The 15606-nt window shown below is 40.2% G+C and overlaps 1 protein-coding gene across 1 annotated transcript in view; it reads left to right on the top strand.

The window, feature by feature from the left end:
- The window catches only part of LOC105514544 (mitogen-activated protein kinase kinase kinase MLT), a 193630-nt gene extending 179653 nt beyond the window's left edge, over window positions 1-13977 (top strand). Inside the window, exons 17-20 of the mRNA XM_011945966.1 lie at window positions 4384-4500; window positions 6782-6856; window positions 9370-9520; window positions 11971-13977. Of these exons, the coding sequence (XP_011801356.1) occupies window positions 4384-4500; window positions 6782-6856; window positions 9370-9520; window positions 11971-12671 (1044 nt within the window). The 3' untranslated portion in view covers window positions 12672-13977. The remainder of the gene's footprint in view (window positions 1-4383; window positions 4501-6781; window positions 6857-9369; window positions 9521-11970) is intronic.
- The last annotated feature ends 1629 nt before the right edge of the window (window positions 13978-15606 follow it).

Below are 15606 nucleotides of genomic sequence, written 5' to 3' on the forward strand. Positions count from 1 at the left end.
TCTACTAAAAATACAAAAAATTAGCCGGGCATGGTGGCGGGCGCCTGTAGTCCCAGCTACTCGGGAGGCTGAGGCAGGAGAATGGTGTGAACCCAGGAGGTGGAGCTTGCAGTGAGCTGAGATTGCACCACTACACTCCAGCCTGGGCAACAGAGTGAGACACCATCTCAAAAATTAAAAAATTAAAAAATCATCAGGGTCTACTGTGCCCAATACCTGGTCCCTGTCACAGCCAAGGTACTGAAAAGGTTGCAAATATGTAAGTAAAACCCTATATTAGGCTCATAAACTTGTGGAATTGTTATTTTTAGTGATGTTATTGATGACTTAATTCATTTTATTTGTAATGATAGCCTTTTCCGTGGTTGATCAGTTAAGAACTGGTTACATGGCATCTCAACGTCTGCAGCGTGTCCAGTCCAATTCAATAACCATTTGAATCCCAGAGTTGTGGACAATCCTCATTGACAATTTATGACTCACAAAATGGCAAAAACGTTAAGGATACCTTAGGCTAATTTGAAACTGAGCAGAATATAAGGAATTCCATTACTTTATTTGTGGATTACTTTTGTTAACTAGGCAACGATGATATCATAGATGCCCTGAAGATGCCTGGAGTTAGGTCAGGCCATTGTCAAATTAATTTTATGATTTACATGGGCCCTGCATGTTGGAGCATATTCTCTTTCTCTCTTACCCAGCTTTGTAACAAGCAGAACCTACTTTTTAGTGAAATGCATGATGGCCTCCTTGTCTTACGACTTCCTTGAGTATAGTTTTATTCCTTCTGTAGCTACCTACCTTCTTTTATGGTTCAGGTAAAAGTCTTTCTTTAGTAGAAGAGAAAAAGGGAATTTAAAAATAAAAGGTCTCTAACCCTATTATTTGGATCAGTGTTTCTCCAAGTTGGACTTTGGGGAGCAGGGAAGCAATTGCTGCAGGGAGAATGATGGCCACTAGCTTTCTGGGTTGTATCAGCGAAATCTTCTCTGGTCCTTCTTCCGCCTGTCTGTTGTCCATGGCTGGACCCATTTATGGAGCTGGACAAAACCATCCAGCAGGTTCACCTGCTACCTCTCCTGCTTGTCTGTCCCCATTAGTATCTCCTCCAGCTTTGGAGTCATGCAGCCTTGTGCTGATGTCAACCACATATTGGTCATGAAACCCTAGGAAAGTTATGTAATCTGTCTGAACCTCATTTTTCTCATTCATCTAAAGGGAAAATAGTCCTGACTTTCAGGGTTCTGATGGATATCCAATAAAATAGCATGGTATAAGTGCCCAGCGACATGCCTAGAGCATAGTAAGCGCTCCACAGATGTGAGTTCCCCTCCTGTCAGCCGCTTCTTCACACAGAGCTGTTCTGACAGTGTGCAGAGGAGGGTCTGATTTACAGCTTGAAGTCATGGGAGAGCTCTCTGGTTAGGAGATGAGAGTGAAGCAGGGGAAGTTCAAGCATTTTCATGCCGTTCAAGGTCTTTTGACTGTGCTTTTGACTAACTTAATTCCCAAACTTGACAGGCAAAAGAAACTGAACTAAGTAAACTCATCTCTTCTAAGGCTTTTTATCCCAGCTGCTGCCTTGAGAAGGTTCTTGCTATTTCAGAGAAGAGCAATCATGACACCAAACAGTCATTATCCTGCCCAGTTATCTCAGAACCCACGTTGCCTGGGTAGCAGTGGCTCCAAAACAAAGAAATACTGAGAGATTTGTCAATTCTGAGAAACTAATTTGACTTACGTTAGCCAATAGCCGGGTTTTCATTTTATTGAATAGACCTTTTCCTTCACTAATTGGCTCTCCATTTTGTGAATGTGGCTGGGCAAAGAGGGTCAGACATGGGCCCTGCTTGGTTTGCAATTCATCTAGAGGCTTTCCTAAAACATCAGGCACCCCAGCTTCCTGTTGAAGCCAACAGGCTTTCAACAGCCTCTTTGTTGATGCCTTTCCATAAGAATTATGTCTGAGCTTGCTCTAGGAAACATTCCAGGCCCACTCTGATTTATGAGGGCATTTTCCAGTTTCAGCATGTAAGGTGCTTGGTACATTAGCCTTAATCCTCAGGATTCTTCATTCTTCAATAAACACAGAGCCAGGAGCAATGGCTCATGCCTCTATCCCAGCTACTTGGGAGGCTGAGGTGGGAGGATTGCTTGAGACAAAGTGCTCAAGACTATCTTGGGCAACACAGCGACATACTGTCTCTAAAAAGGAAATTTTAAAAAATAGGTAGATAGACAGACAGACAGAATGTTCATTTATGGTCCAGGGGTCAAATTTGGTACAAAGACATGAGTTTATTTTCCTTTGTTTATCCCCATTTTTATTATTAAATTATTTATACAGCAAAGTTGAAATAATTTTACAGTGAACCCTCATAGCCCCCATTCAACCATTAACATTTTACTATACTTGGCTTATCACATATACTTGGTTTATCCATCTACCCCTCTCTCTAGCCATCCATCAATCTTTATTTTTTGATACATTTCAAATTAATTTGCAGACATCAGTATACTTCCTCCTAAATATTTCAGTGTGCTAGAATAAGAAATGCAGTTCAGGTGCAGTGGCTTATACCTGTAATCCCAGCACTTTGGGAGGCTGAAGTGGGAGGATCACTTGAGCCCAGGAATTTGAGACGAGCTTGAGCAACAACATAGTGAAACCCCAGCTCTACAAAAAATTAAAAACAAGAAAATGTTAGCTGAGCATGATGGCATGTGCTTGTGGTCCCAGCTGCTTGGGAGACTGAAGTGGGAAAATCGATTGAGCTTGGGAGGTCAAGACTGCAGTGAGTGGAGATCATGCTACCCATACTCCAGCCTGGGTAACAGAGCAAGACCCCTTCTCAAAAAAATTGTTTTAATAATCACTATAAAATTAATTAAAAAGAGAAATACACAGATTTAAAATGTACATTCACTGAGTTTTGACCAATGCATGCACCTGTGTAACCCAAACCTCTATCAGTAGAGCACTGCTACGCCCAGAAAGTTTCCTCAAACCCCTTGTAAGTCCCCATCTGCAGAAGCAAGCACCCTTCTGAATTTTTCTACCATTAATTAGTTTTGTCTGTTCTAGAATATCATATAAATGGAATCATTAGGTTGTTCTTTTTTTCTATATACTTCTTTCACTCACCATAATGTTTTTGAGATTTATCCAAGTTGTTGCATGCATCAGTAATGTCTTCCTTTGTATTGCTAAGTAGTATTCCATTCTATGAATATATCACAGTTTATCCATTCTCATTTTGATGGATGCTTGGCTTGTTTAAAGTTTCCTAGTTAACATGATAAAGCTGCTAAGAACATACCTAGGCAAGTCTTTTTTCATTTCTCTTGGGTAAATACCTAGGAGTAGAATTTCTGGGTCATAGAATAGGCATATATTTGGTTTTATAATAAATTATCAAAATTTTTCTGAAGCAATTGTACCATTTCCCACCAACAATGTATTAATATTAATATGAGAGTTCCAGTAACTCTAAATCTTAGCCAACATTTGATGTTATCAGTCAGCTATTCTAATGGGTGTATAGTGGTACCTCATTGTGGTTTTAATTTGCATTATCCTGTTAATGAATGATGTAAAGCACTTTTCCATTATATGGCGATTTTATTAAAAATTTAATTAACATACCATTGTTTAAAAATCAAGAGTTTTACACAGTGGATCCTAATTCTCAGCTGTGCATGAAATATTAAAGGACCTAGCAAAACTGGGCTCATATTTCCACATGGGAACAATCAACAGAAGTCACGAAGTAGCTGTGCCTTTAGGGGAACTGTTCTTTGGTTTCCCAGAGTCCCTCACCCACCCCATAACTCCCTAGTTGTCCATTATCATTTATCAACACATTTGCACTGTTGTTTTCCTTCTTGTTAAGAGGAAAGTGAGAGTTTCTTGAATCCACATCATTATCAATCTAGGAAGATTAAAGGTGGATCAAGAGGACCTTATATTTCAAGAAAAGTAGAAAATCACATTTCTTTGTGGTAATGAAAAAATGTTCCTACAATGTTTAATATGTAAATTAAATGAGTCTATTTTAAAAGGTTACCACTTAAAGCTTTATAAGGAAACTGCCTGGCTTTACTCCTTTTTATTATCTGCCTGGTCCCTTCAGGATTTTGAGTTTGTAGCTCCTATAATAGAACACTTAAAACTGACACATTATGTCTCAAGGCTGCACTAACTGGGGCTTATTTAGATATACATAGGAATCTAATTTCATGTCCTTTTACTGAAAAAGGAAAAAAAAAAGCCACTCCAATAATACTTCATTTAGAATATTTTATGTGTTATGAAACATTGAGACTAAAAAAAAAATTGTTTCACTTTCTCAAATTACATAATTTTGTTTTTAATTCTAGGATTGTAAGTGGAAAATGTATATGGAGATGGATGGGGATGAAATTGCAATAACCTACATAAAAGATGTGACATTCAGCACTAACCTACCTGATGCGGAGATTTTAAAGATGACAAAGGTAGGGTTCTATTTACGGCTTAAAAGCTCTTTTGAATTCACAGATATCAAACAAAGACATTAAAATACCCCAGCAGTGTGCTTTTGTGCTTGTCCATGCTCACATCAGCTCAGCCTCGAGCTGGCTGTTGAAAGGCACATTTTATTTAGCAGATTGAGATCATAATAGGTTTTTGTTAAAATTCCACTTATGCTGTGTGAACTAAAAAGCACTGCAAAAAGGTATCATTTAATTGTTTAAAAATTTTTTTCTTCTATATTTCTTTGTGCTTACTCTGTCATTTATTAAAGGAAGGAAAATGTGAACAATGAAAATATTTACTTCAAATTTTGAGTACTTTTAAACTTTGGAAAACTTATACTTTCTTGGTTGAGAAAGACTTTCTTGGTTGAGGTCAATTCCCTGAAGGACTGAAATGAGGTTAATTATGAGGCATACATTGAAGTCTTAATGGCTTCCTTAAGTCCACACCATGAATTCCTGGAGTGACTAGAAAGCATGCTACTACTCCAGGGCCAATGGGAAGCATGCTGAGGAAAACACTGAAGAAAGACTTGCGGAAATGCTTAGCTCGCTCCTCAAAATGGAAAAAAATTCAATTCTGTCCCAATCATACTGGAAAAATACATATGAGACTTCAATTGTAGAAGGTCAACAACTTCAGGTGAATAAACATGAAGTCAACAGGACAGTCACCCTGGCCTCACATAATCCGCTATGATACACTATTAACCAGGTCTTTGGTTTCAGTGAAGAAAGTGGGGCTTGTAGCAAAGAACCCAGGTACAAACATAAGTAGGGTACTAAAATGGTTCTTCAAAGACATGCATTAGAGAGAACAGATTGCATTAGAGAGAAGACATTGTAAATGTGTTCTCTTCATAGGCATTAGAATGCTAAACAACCAAGTCATTTTAATTTACAAGTGGACATCAAGCAGATTGATTTGATATTCATTGTTGGATTCCACTGTGTATCTAGGAGTTATTTCCATGGCATTATTTATCTGTAAGGGTTATGACTTGGTTTTACCTTTTTCTTATTTTGTTGGGACATAATATGTTGTCTTGAAGACTGGAAAGATATTTTCTTTCTTCCCCACCCAAGCCGTGGAGTTGTAAAACTGAATATAAGTATTTCTGCTATCATGTCATACATACGAAATCACACAGCAACATTAACAGGCTTATAGGAAAACTAGAACTGGGACAGACCAATCAAAAGTTATAGAATTTTTAAACATCAACAGAAACAATAACAATCCTAATTTAAAACAAATAAACAACAACAACAAAACTAGCCCAGGTTGGGTGCAGTGGCTCATACCTGTAAACCCTGCACTTTGGGAGGCTGAGGTGAGCAGATCACTTGACACCAGGAGTTGGAGACCAGCCTGGACAACATAGTGAAACCCCGTCTCTACTAAAAATACAAAAAATGAGCCAGGTGTGGTGGCATGCTCCTGTAATCCCAGCTACTTGAGAGGCCAAGGCTTGAGAATCACTTGAACCTGGGAGGAAGAGTTTGCAATGAGCCAAGATTGCGCCACTACACTCCAGCCTGGGCAACAGAGTGAGACTCAGTCTCAAAGAAAACCTAGCCCAACTAAATCTCTATCACATTTTCTTTGAACCCAGCTCACGGTCAGTCATTCCTTTGCAGCCTTAAACCTGAAGTGAAAGGGGGATGGGAAGAGAGTGCAGCTTATTTCTGAGGCTGTTTTCATCATAATTAAAATAGGATCAAAGGCACAGGCTTCCTCACTAATCCTTTGTTTTAATATAGTGGGAAAACATAACCATGGTTTCTTCATGTGTATGTGCAGCTTTGCTGGATAGTGTGATGTTATGGAAAGCAGAGTGATTGTTGAAGCCACTAAACCAGCCACGGCTTTACTCAAGGAAAGCACTTCTGGGTCTTCTCATATTTTATGGATTTCTCTTAACTGTGGGAAAGTTTTCCAACTGATGCTTCAAACTTTAGCATGAATTAATGACATAATGATAGGACTTAGTGATAGCAAATGTTATATCGGAAAAGAAGATTGTGGGAGGCCGTGACTAGCTATTTACAAATACACAAAAGGATGTCTTATGAAAAGCAAAACTCCAAACATTAGCATGTTGTAAGTGATCACATGAGAACCGACAAGGCTTTCATGATAATCTGATGTTATGCCCCTGTTTGCTAATTGCGTATGGCATAACTGGCCTCAAAGAAACATACTATAGTAGAGCAGACTGTGTTATGGTACTACACCATCCTAACTTTTGTTTTTCAGCCACCATTTGTAATGGAGAAGTGGATTGTAGGAATAGCAAAAAATCAGACTGTGGAGTGCACTGTCACATATGAGGTAAGCTCTGGGGGCAAGAGGCTGGTGGCCCCACCAACAGTGAATGAATATAAATTTATCTGTTACCTCAGAGCATATAATTTATTGGAATGTACTGGGAGATAAACCAACCATCATGACCATGGGAAGATCAATATAATTTATCTAACAACATGTTGGGAAGAAAAGAGAACAGGATAAACTTACCCAGATAGAGACTGAGGTAGTGCTTCATTCATTCATTAGTTATGGACTGAACACCTTCTGTATACCATGTCAGATGTTTGGTATTGGGTATACTAATACTTAATGCTAATTTTTTTTTAAGTCAACAAGATCTTTGTGGCTGGTGGGACATATACCTTACAAGGTACATAAACCTGGTGGGAGTGGGTGGAAGGGAACAGTTATAGTACAGTCTTGGCACTCCTGGAGATATTAGTGTGCACCCACCACCAAAGGGACATGCATTTCATTCATTCATCCAATTCGTTCATTCAAGAAACATTTATTAAGGATCTACTATGAACCAGGCACTGTTACAGGTACTTATACCAATTTGATCATACTAACTTCATGTAAATCAATACTGAAAAATATCAGCCAGGCGCAGTGGCTCACACCTGTAATCTCAGCACTTTGGGAGGCTGAGGTGGGCAGATCACTTGAGCCCAAGAGTTTGAGACCAGCCTGGGCAACATTATGAAACCCTATCTCTACAAAAAATATAAAAAGAGCCGGGTGTGGTGGCACATGTCTGTGGCCCCAGCTACTCGGGAGGTTGAGGTAGGGGGATTGCTTGAGCCCAGGAGGTTGAGGCTGCAGTGAGCCGAGATCACATCACTACACTCCAGCCTGGGTGGCACAGTCAGACCCCTGTCTCCAGGAAAAAAAAAAAAAAAATACTGAAAGATATTATTATCCTCATTTTGCAGATAGGAAAAACAGGCTCAGAGAGATGAAAGGAAGGCCTGAGGTATGAGGTACTCACTGACAGAATTGTTGAAGTCACTTCCATGTTTTCTGACTATAAAAAAACACTTTCTGCTCTTCCCTGGCTACCCTGTTAGCTCCCAGTGGCTGCAGTAAGATGAAGTCCACCTCAAAGAGGACTTTGTGAGTGTGGCATTTTGATAGTTTCCTGGGCTGCCAGGATTTGGCTTTTCAGTATTAGAAATACAAACTCTGGGCCAGGCATGGTGGCTCATGCCTGTAATCCCAGCACTTTGGGAGACTGAGGCAGCTGGATCACCTGAGGTCAGGAGTTTGAGACTAGCCTGGTCAACATGGTAAAACCTCATCTCTACTAATAATACAAAAATTAGCTGGGCATGGTGGTGCATGCCTATAATCCCAGCTACTCAGGAGACTGAGGCAGGAGAATCGCTTGAACCCAGGAGGCGGAGGTTGCAGTGAGCCAAGATTGCGCCATTGCACTCCAGCCTGGGAGACAAGAGCAAAACTCTGTCTCAAAAAAAAAACACTCTGGCCAGGCTGGAAGCCAAAAAGTTTTACAGCAGTTATTTATCCTCACCTGCTGGGGTGCACAGGTTGTCAGGCATCTGAGAAGTTACATTATGTGTCAAAGCATTGCGTGCAAGGTGCAAAACCCAAACAAAAGAGGCTGGTTGGTCTTGAGGAACTTGGAATCCAGACTATTCTAAAGTCTGTTAACTGGTCCTCACTACCCAGGAAAAGCCCTCTTGTTAGTAATCGGACAATTAGAACAACCAGATCCTATCTCTGCCTGCCTTAGACAGTTTTGGAGACAGCACACCCAGTTCTCTTTTTCTTCTTCTCTCTCCCTCCTCCTCCTTTTTTAGACCTCATGATGATATGCCACTTTTGTCTGGGTTTTTCACTTCAGAGTTTTTAAAAACAGATTTCCCTAACTATATTGAATCCTGGAGACTCTTTAATTGACACTGATTGGTGACAGCTAGTGAGGAGGGAGATTTCAGGACAAGATGTGTCTTGACCTAGTGTCCTCTTCCTGGTCCCCATTTCTTACTTCTTGATCCTGTCTCACTTTTGCATCTGAGACCGCTCCCCCTCCATGTAGGTGATTCGCCCCACCACATTCATTCAGTTCCCTTGATGATCCGAATTTACTGTTAGGCAAACATGGTGCTCACATTTTCATTTATTCAACAAAATATCTGTTTTCAAGTACTATAAACAGAAGAGGTAAATTTTTATTTCTTATTAAACAAAGAGGTAAGTTGAGATTTGTCAAATATAATAAATTCTGGGAGAAGACAACCATATTTTTAGCTACTATAGTTTACAAAGAAATATATGTTATAATCCATTAAGGAATAAGTGCTATAACTCACTAAGAAATAAAGTGGTTAAACATTTTCTTTTCATCAAATGAGCGTATTTGGGTCAACTGTTCAGAATATTTTCCTAGTGCATTATGATAGTGTTCTAAGAAGTGAAATTGAAGTGATACAGTAACCTGGATGTCTTTCTTTCCTATTTTCTATGTGTTTGTCCATTTGGTTATATGTTTCTTTTTTTTTTTTTACCAGAGTGATGTTAGAACTCCAAAAAGCACTAAACATGTCCATTCGATTCAGTGGAGTAGAACAAAACCTCAGGATGAAGTGAAAGCAGTCCAACTTGCCATTCAGACATTATTCACCAATTCAGACGGCAACCCCGGAAGTAGGTCTGACTCAAGTAAGTTAGTGTTCCCGTATTAGATGTGTGCTAGATTCCAGAAACTTAATTATGACATTTTCAGATGATCTGAAGACTCAGAGGATACCACCTCAATCAGTTACAATCTATCTTTGAGCTTCAAGTAGCCGAAAACCCAGTTTCAACTGCCTTACTGCAATAGTTTCCCAAGTGTGGCCCCGGGACCAGCAGCATCGGGATCACCTGTGAACTTACTAGAAATCCAGATCCTCAGGCCCAAACCCAGACTTACTGAATCAGAACTCTGGGGGTAGGACCTGCAATCTGCATTTTAAGGAGCCTTCCCGGTGATTAAGAACAGCTCTAAAGTCCTTAAACCACTGATTTAAACTGTAATAAAATTTATTATCTTCCATAACAAGAAGTTCAGAGGTAGGGCAGACTCCAGGTGCAGTAAGATAAGCCAGCTCAACCATATTCAGATAGTAGAATGAACCTTCCCTTCTTTCCGCCCTGCCATGCTCAATAGGCTGCCTTTGCCCTCGCCTCCTCTCCTGTTTACAGTCATCACACAAAGATATGGCAATGTCCAGAGGAAATAACAGGTTAGGTCCCTACCTGTTCTTATATATAGGAGTAAGGAAAACTTTTCTAGAAACCCCCAAAAGACTGCCCCTTACCAATTCTGCTTTGGCCGGAATAGAGCAACTTATCCGTCCCTAAACATAGCATGAGCACATCTGACTTAAACTAATTAAAGTTGATCCTGGAGCCAGAATGCAGTCAACTCTCCCGATCACATGGCTACATGGAGGGGGTTGGAGACTGAGCAAAATCAGGGTTCTATTGGAAGCCAAAATTCCAGAGAAGTCAATGGGAGGGAAAGAAGGCACTGCGATTCTGTATGATACTGCTCATGTGAAGTATCTACAGTAGTCAAAGTCATAGAAACAGGAAGTAGAAGATAGTTAACAAGTGGGAGTCGGGGGGCAGGGGAGAAGGGAAGGCAAAAGGGCAAAGAGGAACTTAGAGATTAGTGGGTCTAGAGTTTCAGTGTTGCAAGATAAAACAATTATAGAGATCTGTTGCACAACAATGTGAATATACTAACAGTACTGAACTATAGGCTTAAAAATGGCTAGGATGGGCCGGGCACGGTGGCTCACGCCTGTAATCCTAGCACTTTGGGAGGCCGAGGCGGGCGGATCAGAAGGTCAGGAAATCGAGACCATCCTGGCTAACACGGTGAAACCCCGTCTCTACTAAAAATACAAAAAATTAGCCGGGCGAGGTGGCGGGCGCCTGTAGTCCCAGCTACATGGGAGGCTGAGGCGGGAGAATGGCAAGAACCCGGGAGGCGGAGCTTGCAGTGAGCTGAGATCCGGCCACTGCACTCCAGCCTGGGTGACAGAGCGAGACTGTCTCAAAAAAAAAAAAGACTAGGATGGAAAAATGTGGTTGTTACCACAATAAAATACACACAGATACACAATAACAACAACAAAAGAAGGCGTTGTGATGCACTGAAGCCTGGGAGGAGTCTCTGGAATTGTCTGGACAAGTCACTCACCGCAGAGGTATGGGTCACCTGTGCACAGGCAGTGAGGGTGACAGAGACATGCATGCTCTGATACCCTCCACATGCGTCATCTGTGTGAGCAGAAGGTGGAGTAGCTGAGGAAGCTGATGCTGGGAGGACCACCCAGGAACTCCAGTAACATTGTTCAGGCTTGGGGGAAAACAGAAAAGATCTCAGGTGTGAGGAACTCGCTTATTCACTGAAATATAACTTACTAAATGGTCCTTGTCAATTCACCATTTTCTTTTATCTTAACTTCTTCCTACTTGCCAACGCAGCTTCATTTTTTTATGCTGAAAATACTTCTTATTCCCCAGCCTCAGGATCTCTCCTCTGGACGCATGAACGGTCTTTCTTTCAAACAATCTCTAGCTGTCTCAACCTTCAGAACCTCATTTATTTTATCTGCATTTGGGGTCCTTGAGGTTTTAAAAGTGCAGGTTGCAAAAAAAAAAACCTTTTGTTTACTGAACTTGCCCCTGCTACCTGAACATACTTTCTAGAAGTGAGAACACAACTATGTAGGAAGAAGATGGGATTTAGATGCAGGACTTGGTATGATTGACTGAGTGATCTTGGGCAAGTTATTTGACCTCCCAAGCTTCCTCATTTATAGAATAAGACTATTAGTGTTTACCTAAGAAGATTATTGAGAGGATTAAATCAGATAGTGTAAGGAAAGCCCATGGAACAGTGCCAAGCACATAACATAGATTGACTAAGTGTAAATGTCCTTATTTTTTAAAGTATTTGTAATAAAGGAAATGTCCTTATACGTAGCCTAGAATTTCTATGAATGGTAAAGCTTAGAGCATCCCAAACAGCCTTGAATTATCCTAAAACAGGCATATGAATTAGGCATGCAGCTTTACTGTGGCTTCAAAGATGCTCATTTCCGTTTCTCCCGCAGGTGCTGATTGCCAGTGGTTAGATACTCTGAGGATGCGGCAGATTGCATCCAACACTTCTTTACAGCGTTCCCAGAGCAATCCTATTCTGGGGTCACCATTCTTCTCATACCTTGATGGCCAGGATTCCTATGCTGCTGCTGTGAGACGGACCCAGGTGCCCATTAAGTATCAACAGATTACACCTGTGAACCAGTCCAGAAGCTCCTCTCCTACTCAGTATGGCCTGACCAAAAACTTCTCTTCCCTGCATCTCAGCTCTAGGGACAGTGGCTTTTCCAGTGGCAATACTGACACCTCTTTAGAGAGGGGTCGATACTCAGATAGAAGCAGGAACAAATACGGACGTGGTAGTATATCACTCAATTCTTCTCCTAGAGGAAGATACAGTGGAAAAAGTCAGCATTCCACTCCTTCAAGAGGAAGATATCCCGGAAAGTTCTACAGGGTTTCTCAGTCAGCACTCAATCCTCACCAGTTGCCTGACTTCAAGAGAAACCCTAGAGACCTCCACCAACCCAACACCATACCAGGGATGCCTTTGCACCCTGAGACTGACTCAAGAGCCAGTGAAGAGGAGAGCAAAGTCAGTGAAGGGGGCTGGACAAAAGTGGAATATCGGAAAAAGCCCCACAGGCCCTCTCCCGCCAAAACCAATAAAGAGCGAGCCAGAGGGGACCACCGTGGTTGGAGAAACTTTTGATGGATTGAACTACGTGAGTTTTTCTAAGCAGGTTTAAAAAAAAAAAAAAAGAAAGAAATGTAATGATCATATTATCATTTTGATAATATGATCCCTTCATATTGAATTAACAAAAAGACAACACTTCCATTTTTGGGACTGGGAAATACCTTCTAATTGAGACTATAGCCAAACCAGGGTCAAAATTATGGATATTGGTTACCCAGTGATCATAACTAGGCTTGAAAATCACTACACGTTATTTTCTCCCTTGAGTGAACATTTTTAGAGGAAAGGTTATGCCATCTTTTTACCCTAACCATTGATATTCTGGTTAGCAGGGCCAGGACGAGGGTAAGGCAAATAAGGTCAACAAAAAAAAAAATCAAATTTTTAGGTAATGACAGAATGAGTGTTACTGATTTTTCCTTTTGACTGAGGATGCAATATGGCCTGGCAAGGCACTGTTACTGATCTTGTCTTTAACATTATATTTTGTTCATCATAATTTTTTTTCATTTGTTTTATTTTTTAAAATATTGCATTAAAATATCATTTAGCTTGATTATCGAGTTTTTTGGTTTGGGGTTTTTTGTTGTTTCTTTTTTGTTTTCTTTCTTTCTTCCCCCTTTTTTTTTTTTTTTTTGATGTCCCCTTAAATTTTGTGCCCAAGACAGGTACCTCACTCATCTCACCCTTTGGCTCAGCCCTGCTGGTTAGTATTTAGTATTTATTTTAGTAAGATATTTGTGTTTTTATGATGGTCAGAGTTGAACTGATCTGGCTTGTCATTTTTCAGTAATAAAAAAAGTTACTGAATTTAATGTTGATTATGATGCATATCTCATTCATATACGATTTATCAGAAACCAAAGATTTAAGATTTAAATTGCCTGGATTTGTGGTTCTTTCTCTCCCTAAGTTCCCAGGGACTGCTTTCAAATATTATTTTCTAAATTTCTACAAAGAAGGAGCAAAGAGGATAAAACAACACTCCATAAAGGCCTCTTGGGATGTCAGAAATCTAAAATCTAAAAGAAAACAGACACAGAGCAAGATAATAACGTCACAAGCTAAAAGCCAGAAAAATTTAAAATTACCAACATCCTTGTTGGAGTCAGACAGTAAATATCAGCCTTGCAGCAAGACAGCTTACTGAGCAGCTGTGGGCAAAGAGGTAAACCGGTGGGGGTGCAAGGAGACTGTCTGCAGCTTAGGGCAGAAATGGTGGGATCCAACTTGTGAAATGCTTCATGTTTTACAAACCAAAAAGTAGGGTAGCAACAAACTCATTATATGTCAAATCAATAAATGTTACTTTCAATATTCTGAGATTCTGTGCAACATTCACTAACCCTGTTTAGCATTCACTAAACCCTACATAGGATTCTCAGTGTTCTGTAGAAATCCAAAGGACTCTCTTCTAATTCTGTGGGTTTGAATTCTTTTTTAAAAGAAGCTGGTCATCAGAGTACATGCATATGTTCTCAGGGTAGCTGCCCTGCTGTGTGTGATACATTACTTGAGGCCTGGTGGGGAAAACTGTATTTCGGTAGCATTAAAGTCAAAGTAGGCGGGGCATGGTGGCTCACATCTGTAATCCCAACACTTTGGGAGACTGAGGCAGGAGGATTGCTTGAGCCCAGGAGTTCAGGGTCAGCCTGGGTCACCAGCCTATCTGGGTCAGATAGGGAGACACCATCTCTACAAAAAAATACAAAAATTAGTTGAGCATGGTGGCATATGCTTGTAGTCCCAGCCACTCAGGAGACTGAGGTAGGAAGATCACTTGAGCCTGGCAGGTCAAGGCTGTAGTAAGACGTGACTGCACTGCAGCCTGGGCAACAGACCAAGACTCTGTCTCGATCAATCAATCAATACTAAAGTCAAAGTTATAGGAAGTGACCTTTATTTACAAGGGAAGTTGTCATCACCTAAACATTGATTCAACAACTTGATTTTCTAAAAGTTTTATTGTGTGCCAAATGCATTTACAAGCAAAGCAATGGGAATGGTGTAATCAGTTCCTGAGGGCCTCTTTTCCAACATGTGTAACCAGCTTCTAAGGTTTTCAGCTCCACCATGATCCTTTCTCATGAAGCTATCAAGCACAGCCTGTTTTCAATTATTTTTCCATTTTGTCCTTCATTTAAATTTAAAGAAAAGTAGCCTAATGCAAAACATGCTATCTTAGTATCATGCTGTTTCTAAATAAGCAATAAAATATTTTCTGTGAGTAGAATTTTTGGATAAATAGATGAACAGTCTTGACTGAGCCACTCTGAAAGGAGTGGAAAGTATGGCCTTAATTGTGAAACAAAATTTGCATTCTGGGGAATTATTGAAGAGTCTAGTTTAAAAGGCACTATAAAAATCATTGCTAGTTTCATGCTACTTTCTTCCATCTTGCTTTCTTCGGTTATGGGGTAGGGAATCCAAGCTGGTAATAAAGTAACTCAATGATCTCAGCCCTATTCAGTGCAGTCAATGACTGTGAAGAGGTTATTCCACCAGCCCACAAAACTGACCACTTCATAATATCTCATGGAAAAATACTTGTCAGCATCAATGCCCCCAGTCAAAATCAAAGTAAGAACATCTGCAGTCTGCTTCTTGACTGTAAAGAAATAATAAGTTGGATGTTCTCTCTCTTTTTTTTTTTCCTAATGATGTTTATTCACCAAAAGTCACTTGCCAGGTTGAAAGATGAATATAAGTCAACAGCAAAGCAGGGATTAACGGGATTTCTTTTTTCCCCATAAAAATAAATCAGTAGCCAACAATGAGAAACTGTATTAGTTGCAAGGGGTGAGGTTAAGACCAAAAAAAAAAGGAGAAGAAGAAAAGAAAAAGGAAAGAAGGGGATATTAGGATTAGGAGGAAAAAATTACAGTAGAAACAAATCGAAAGAGTATATCTTGGATGGGGCACCTCTAAATGCGGCAATTTTCCCTCA

This window comes from Colobus angolensis, unplaced genomic scaffold (assembly GCF_000951035.1).
Source record: "Colobus angolensis palliatus isolate OR3802 unplaced genomic scaffold, Cang.pa_1.0 Scaffold247, whole genome shotgun sequence".
Lineage (NCBI taxonomy): Eukaryota > Metazoa > Chordata > Mammalia > Primates > Cercopithecidae > Colobus > Colobus angolensis.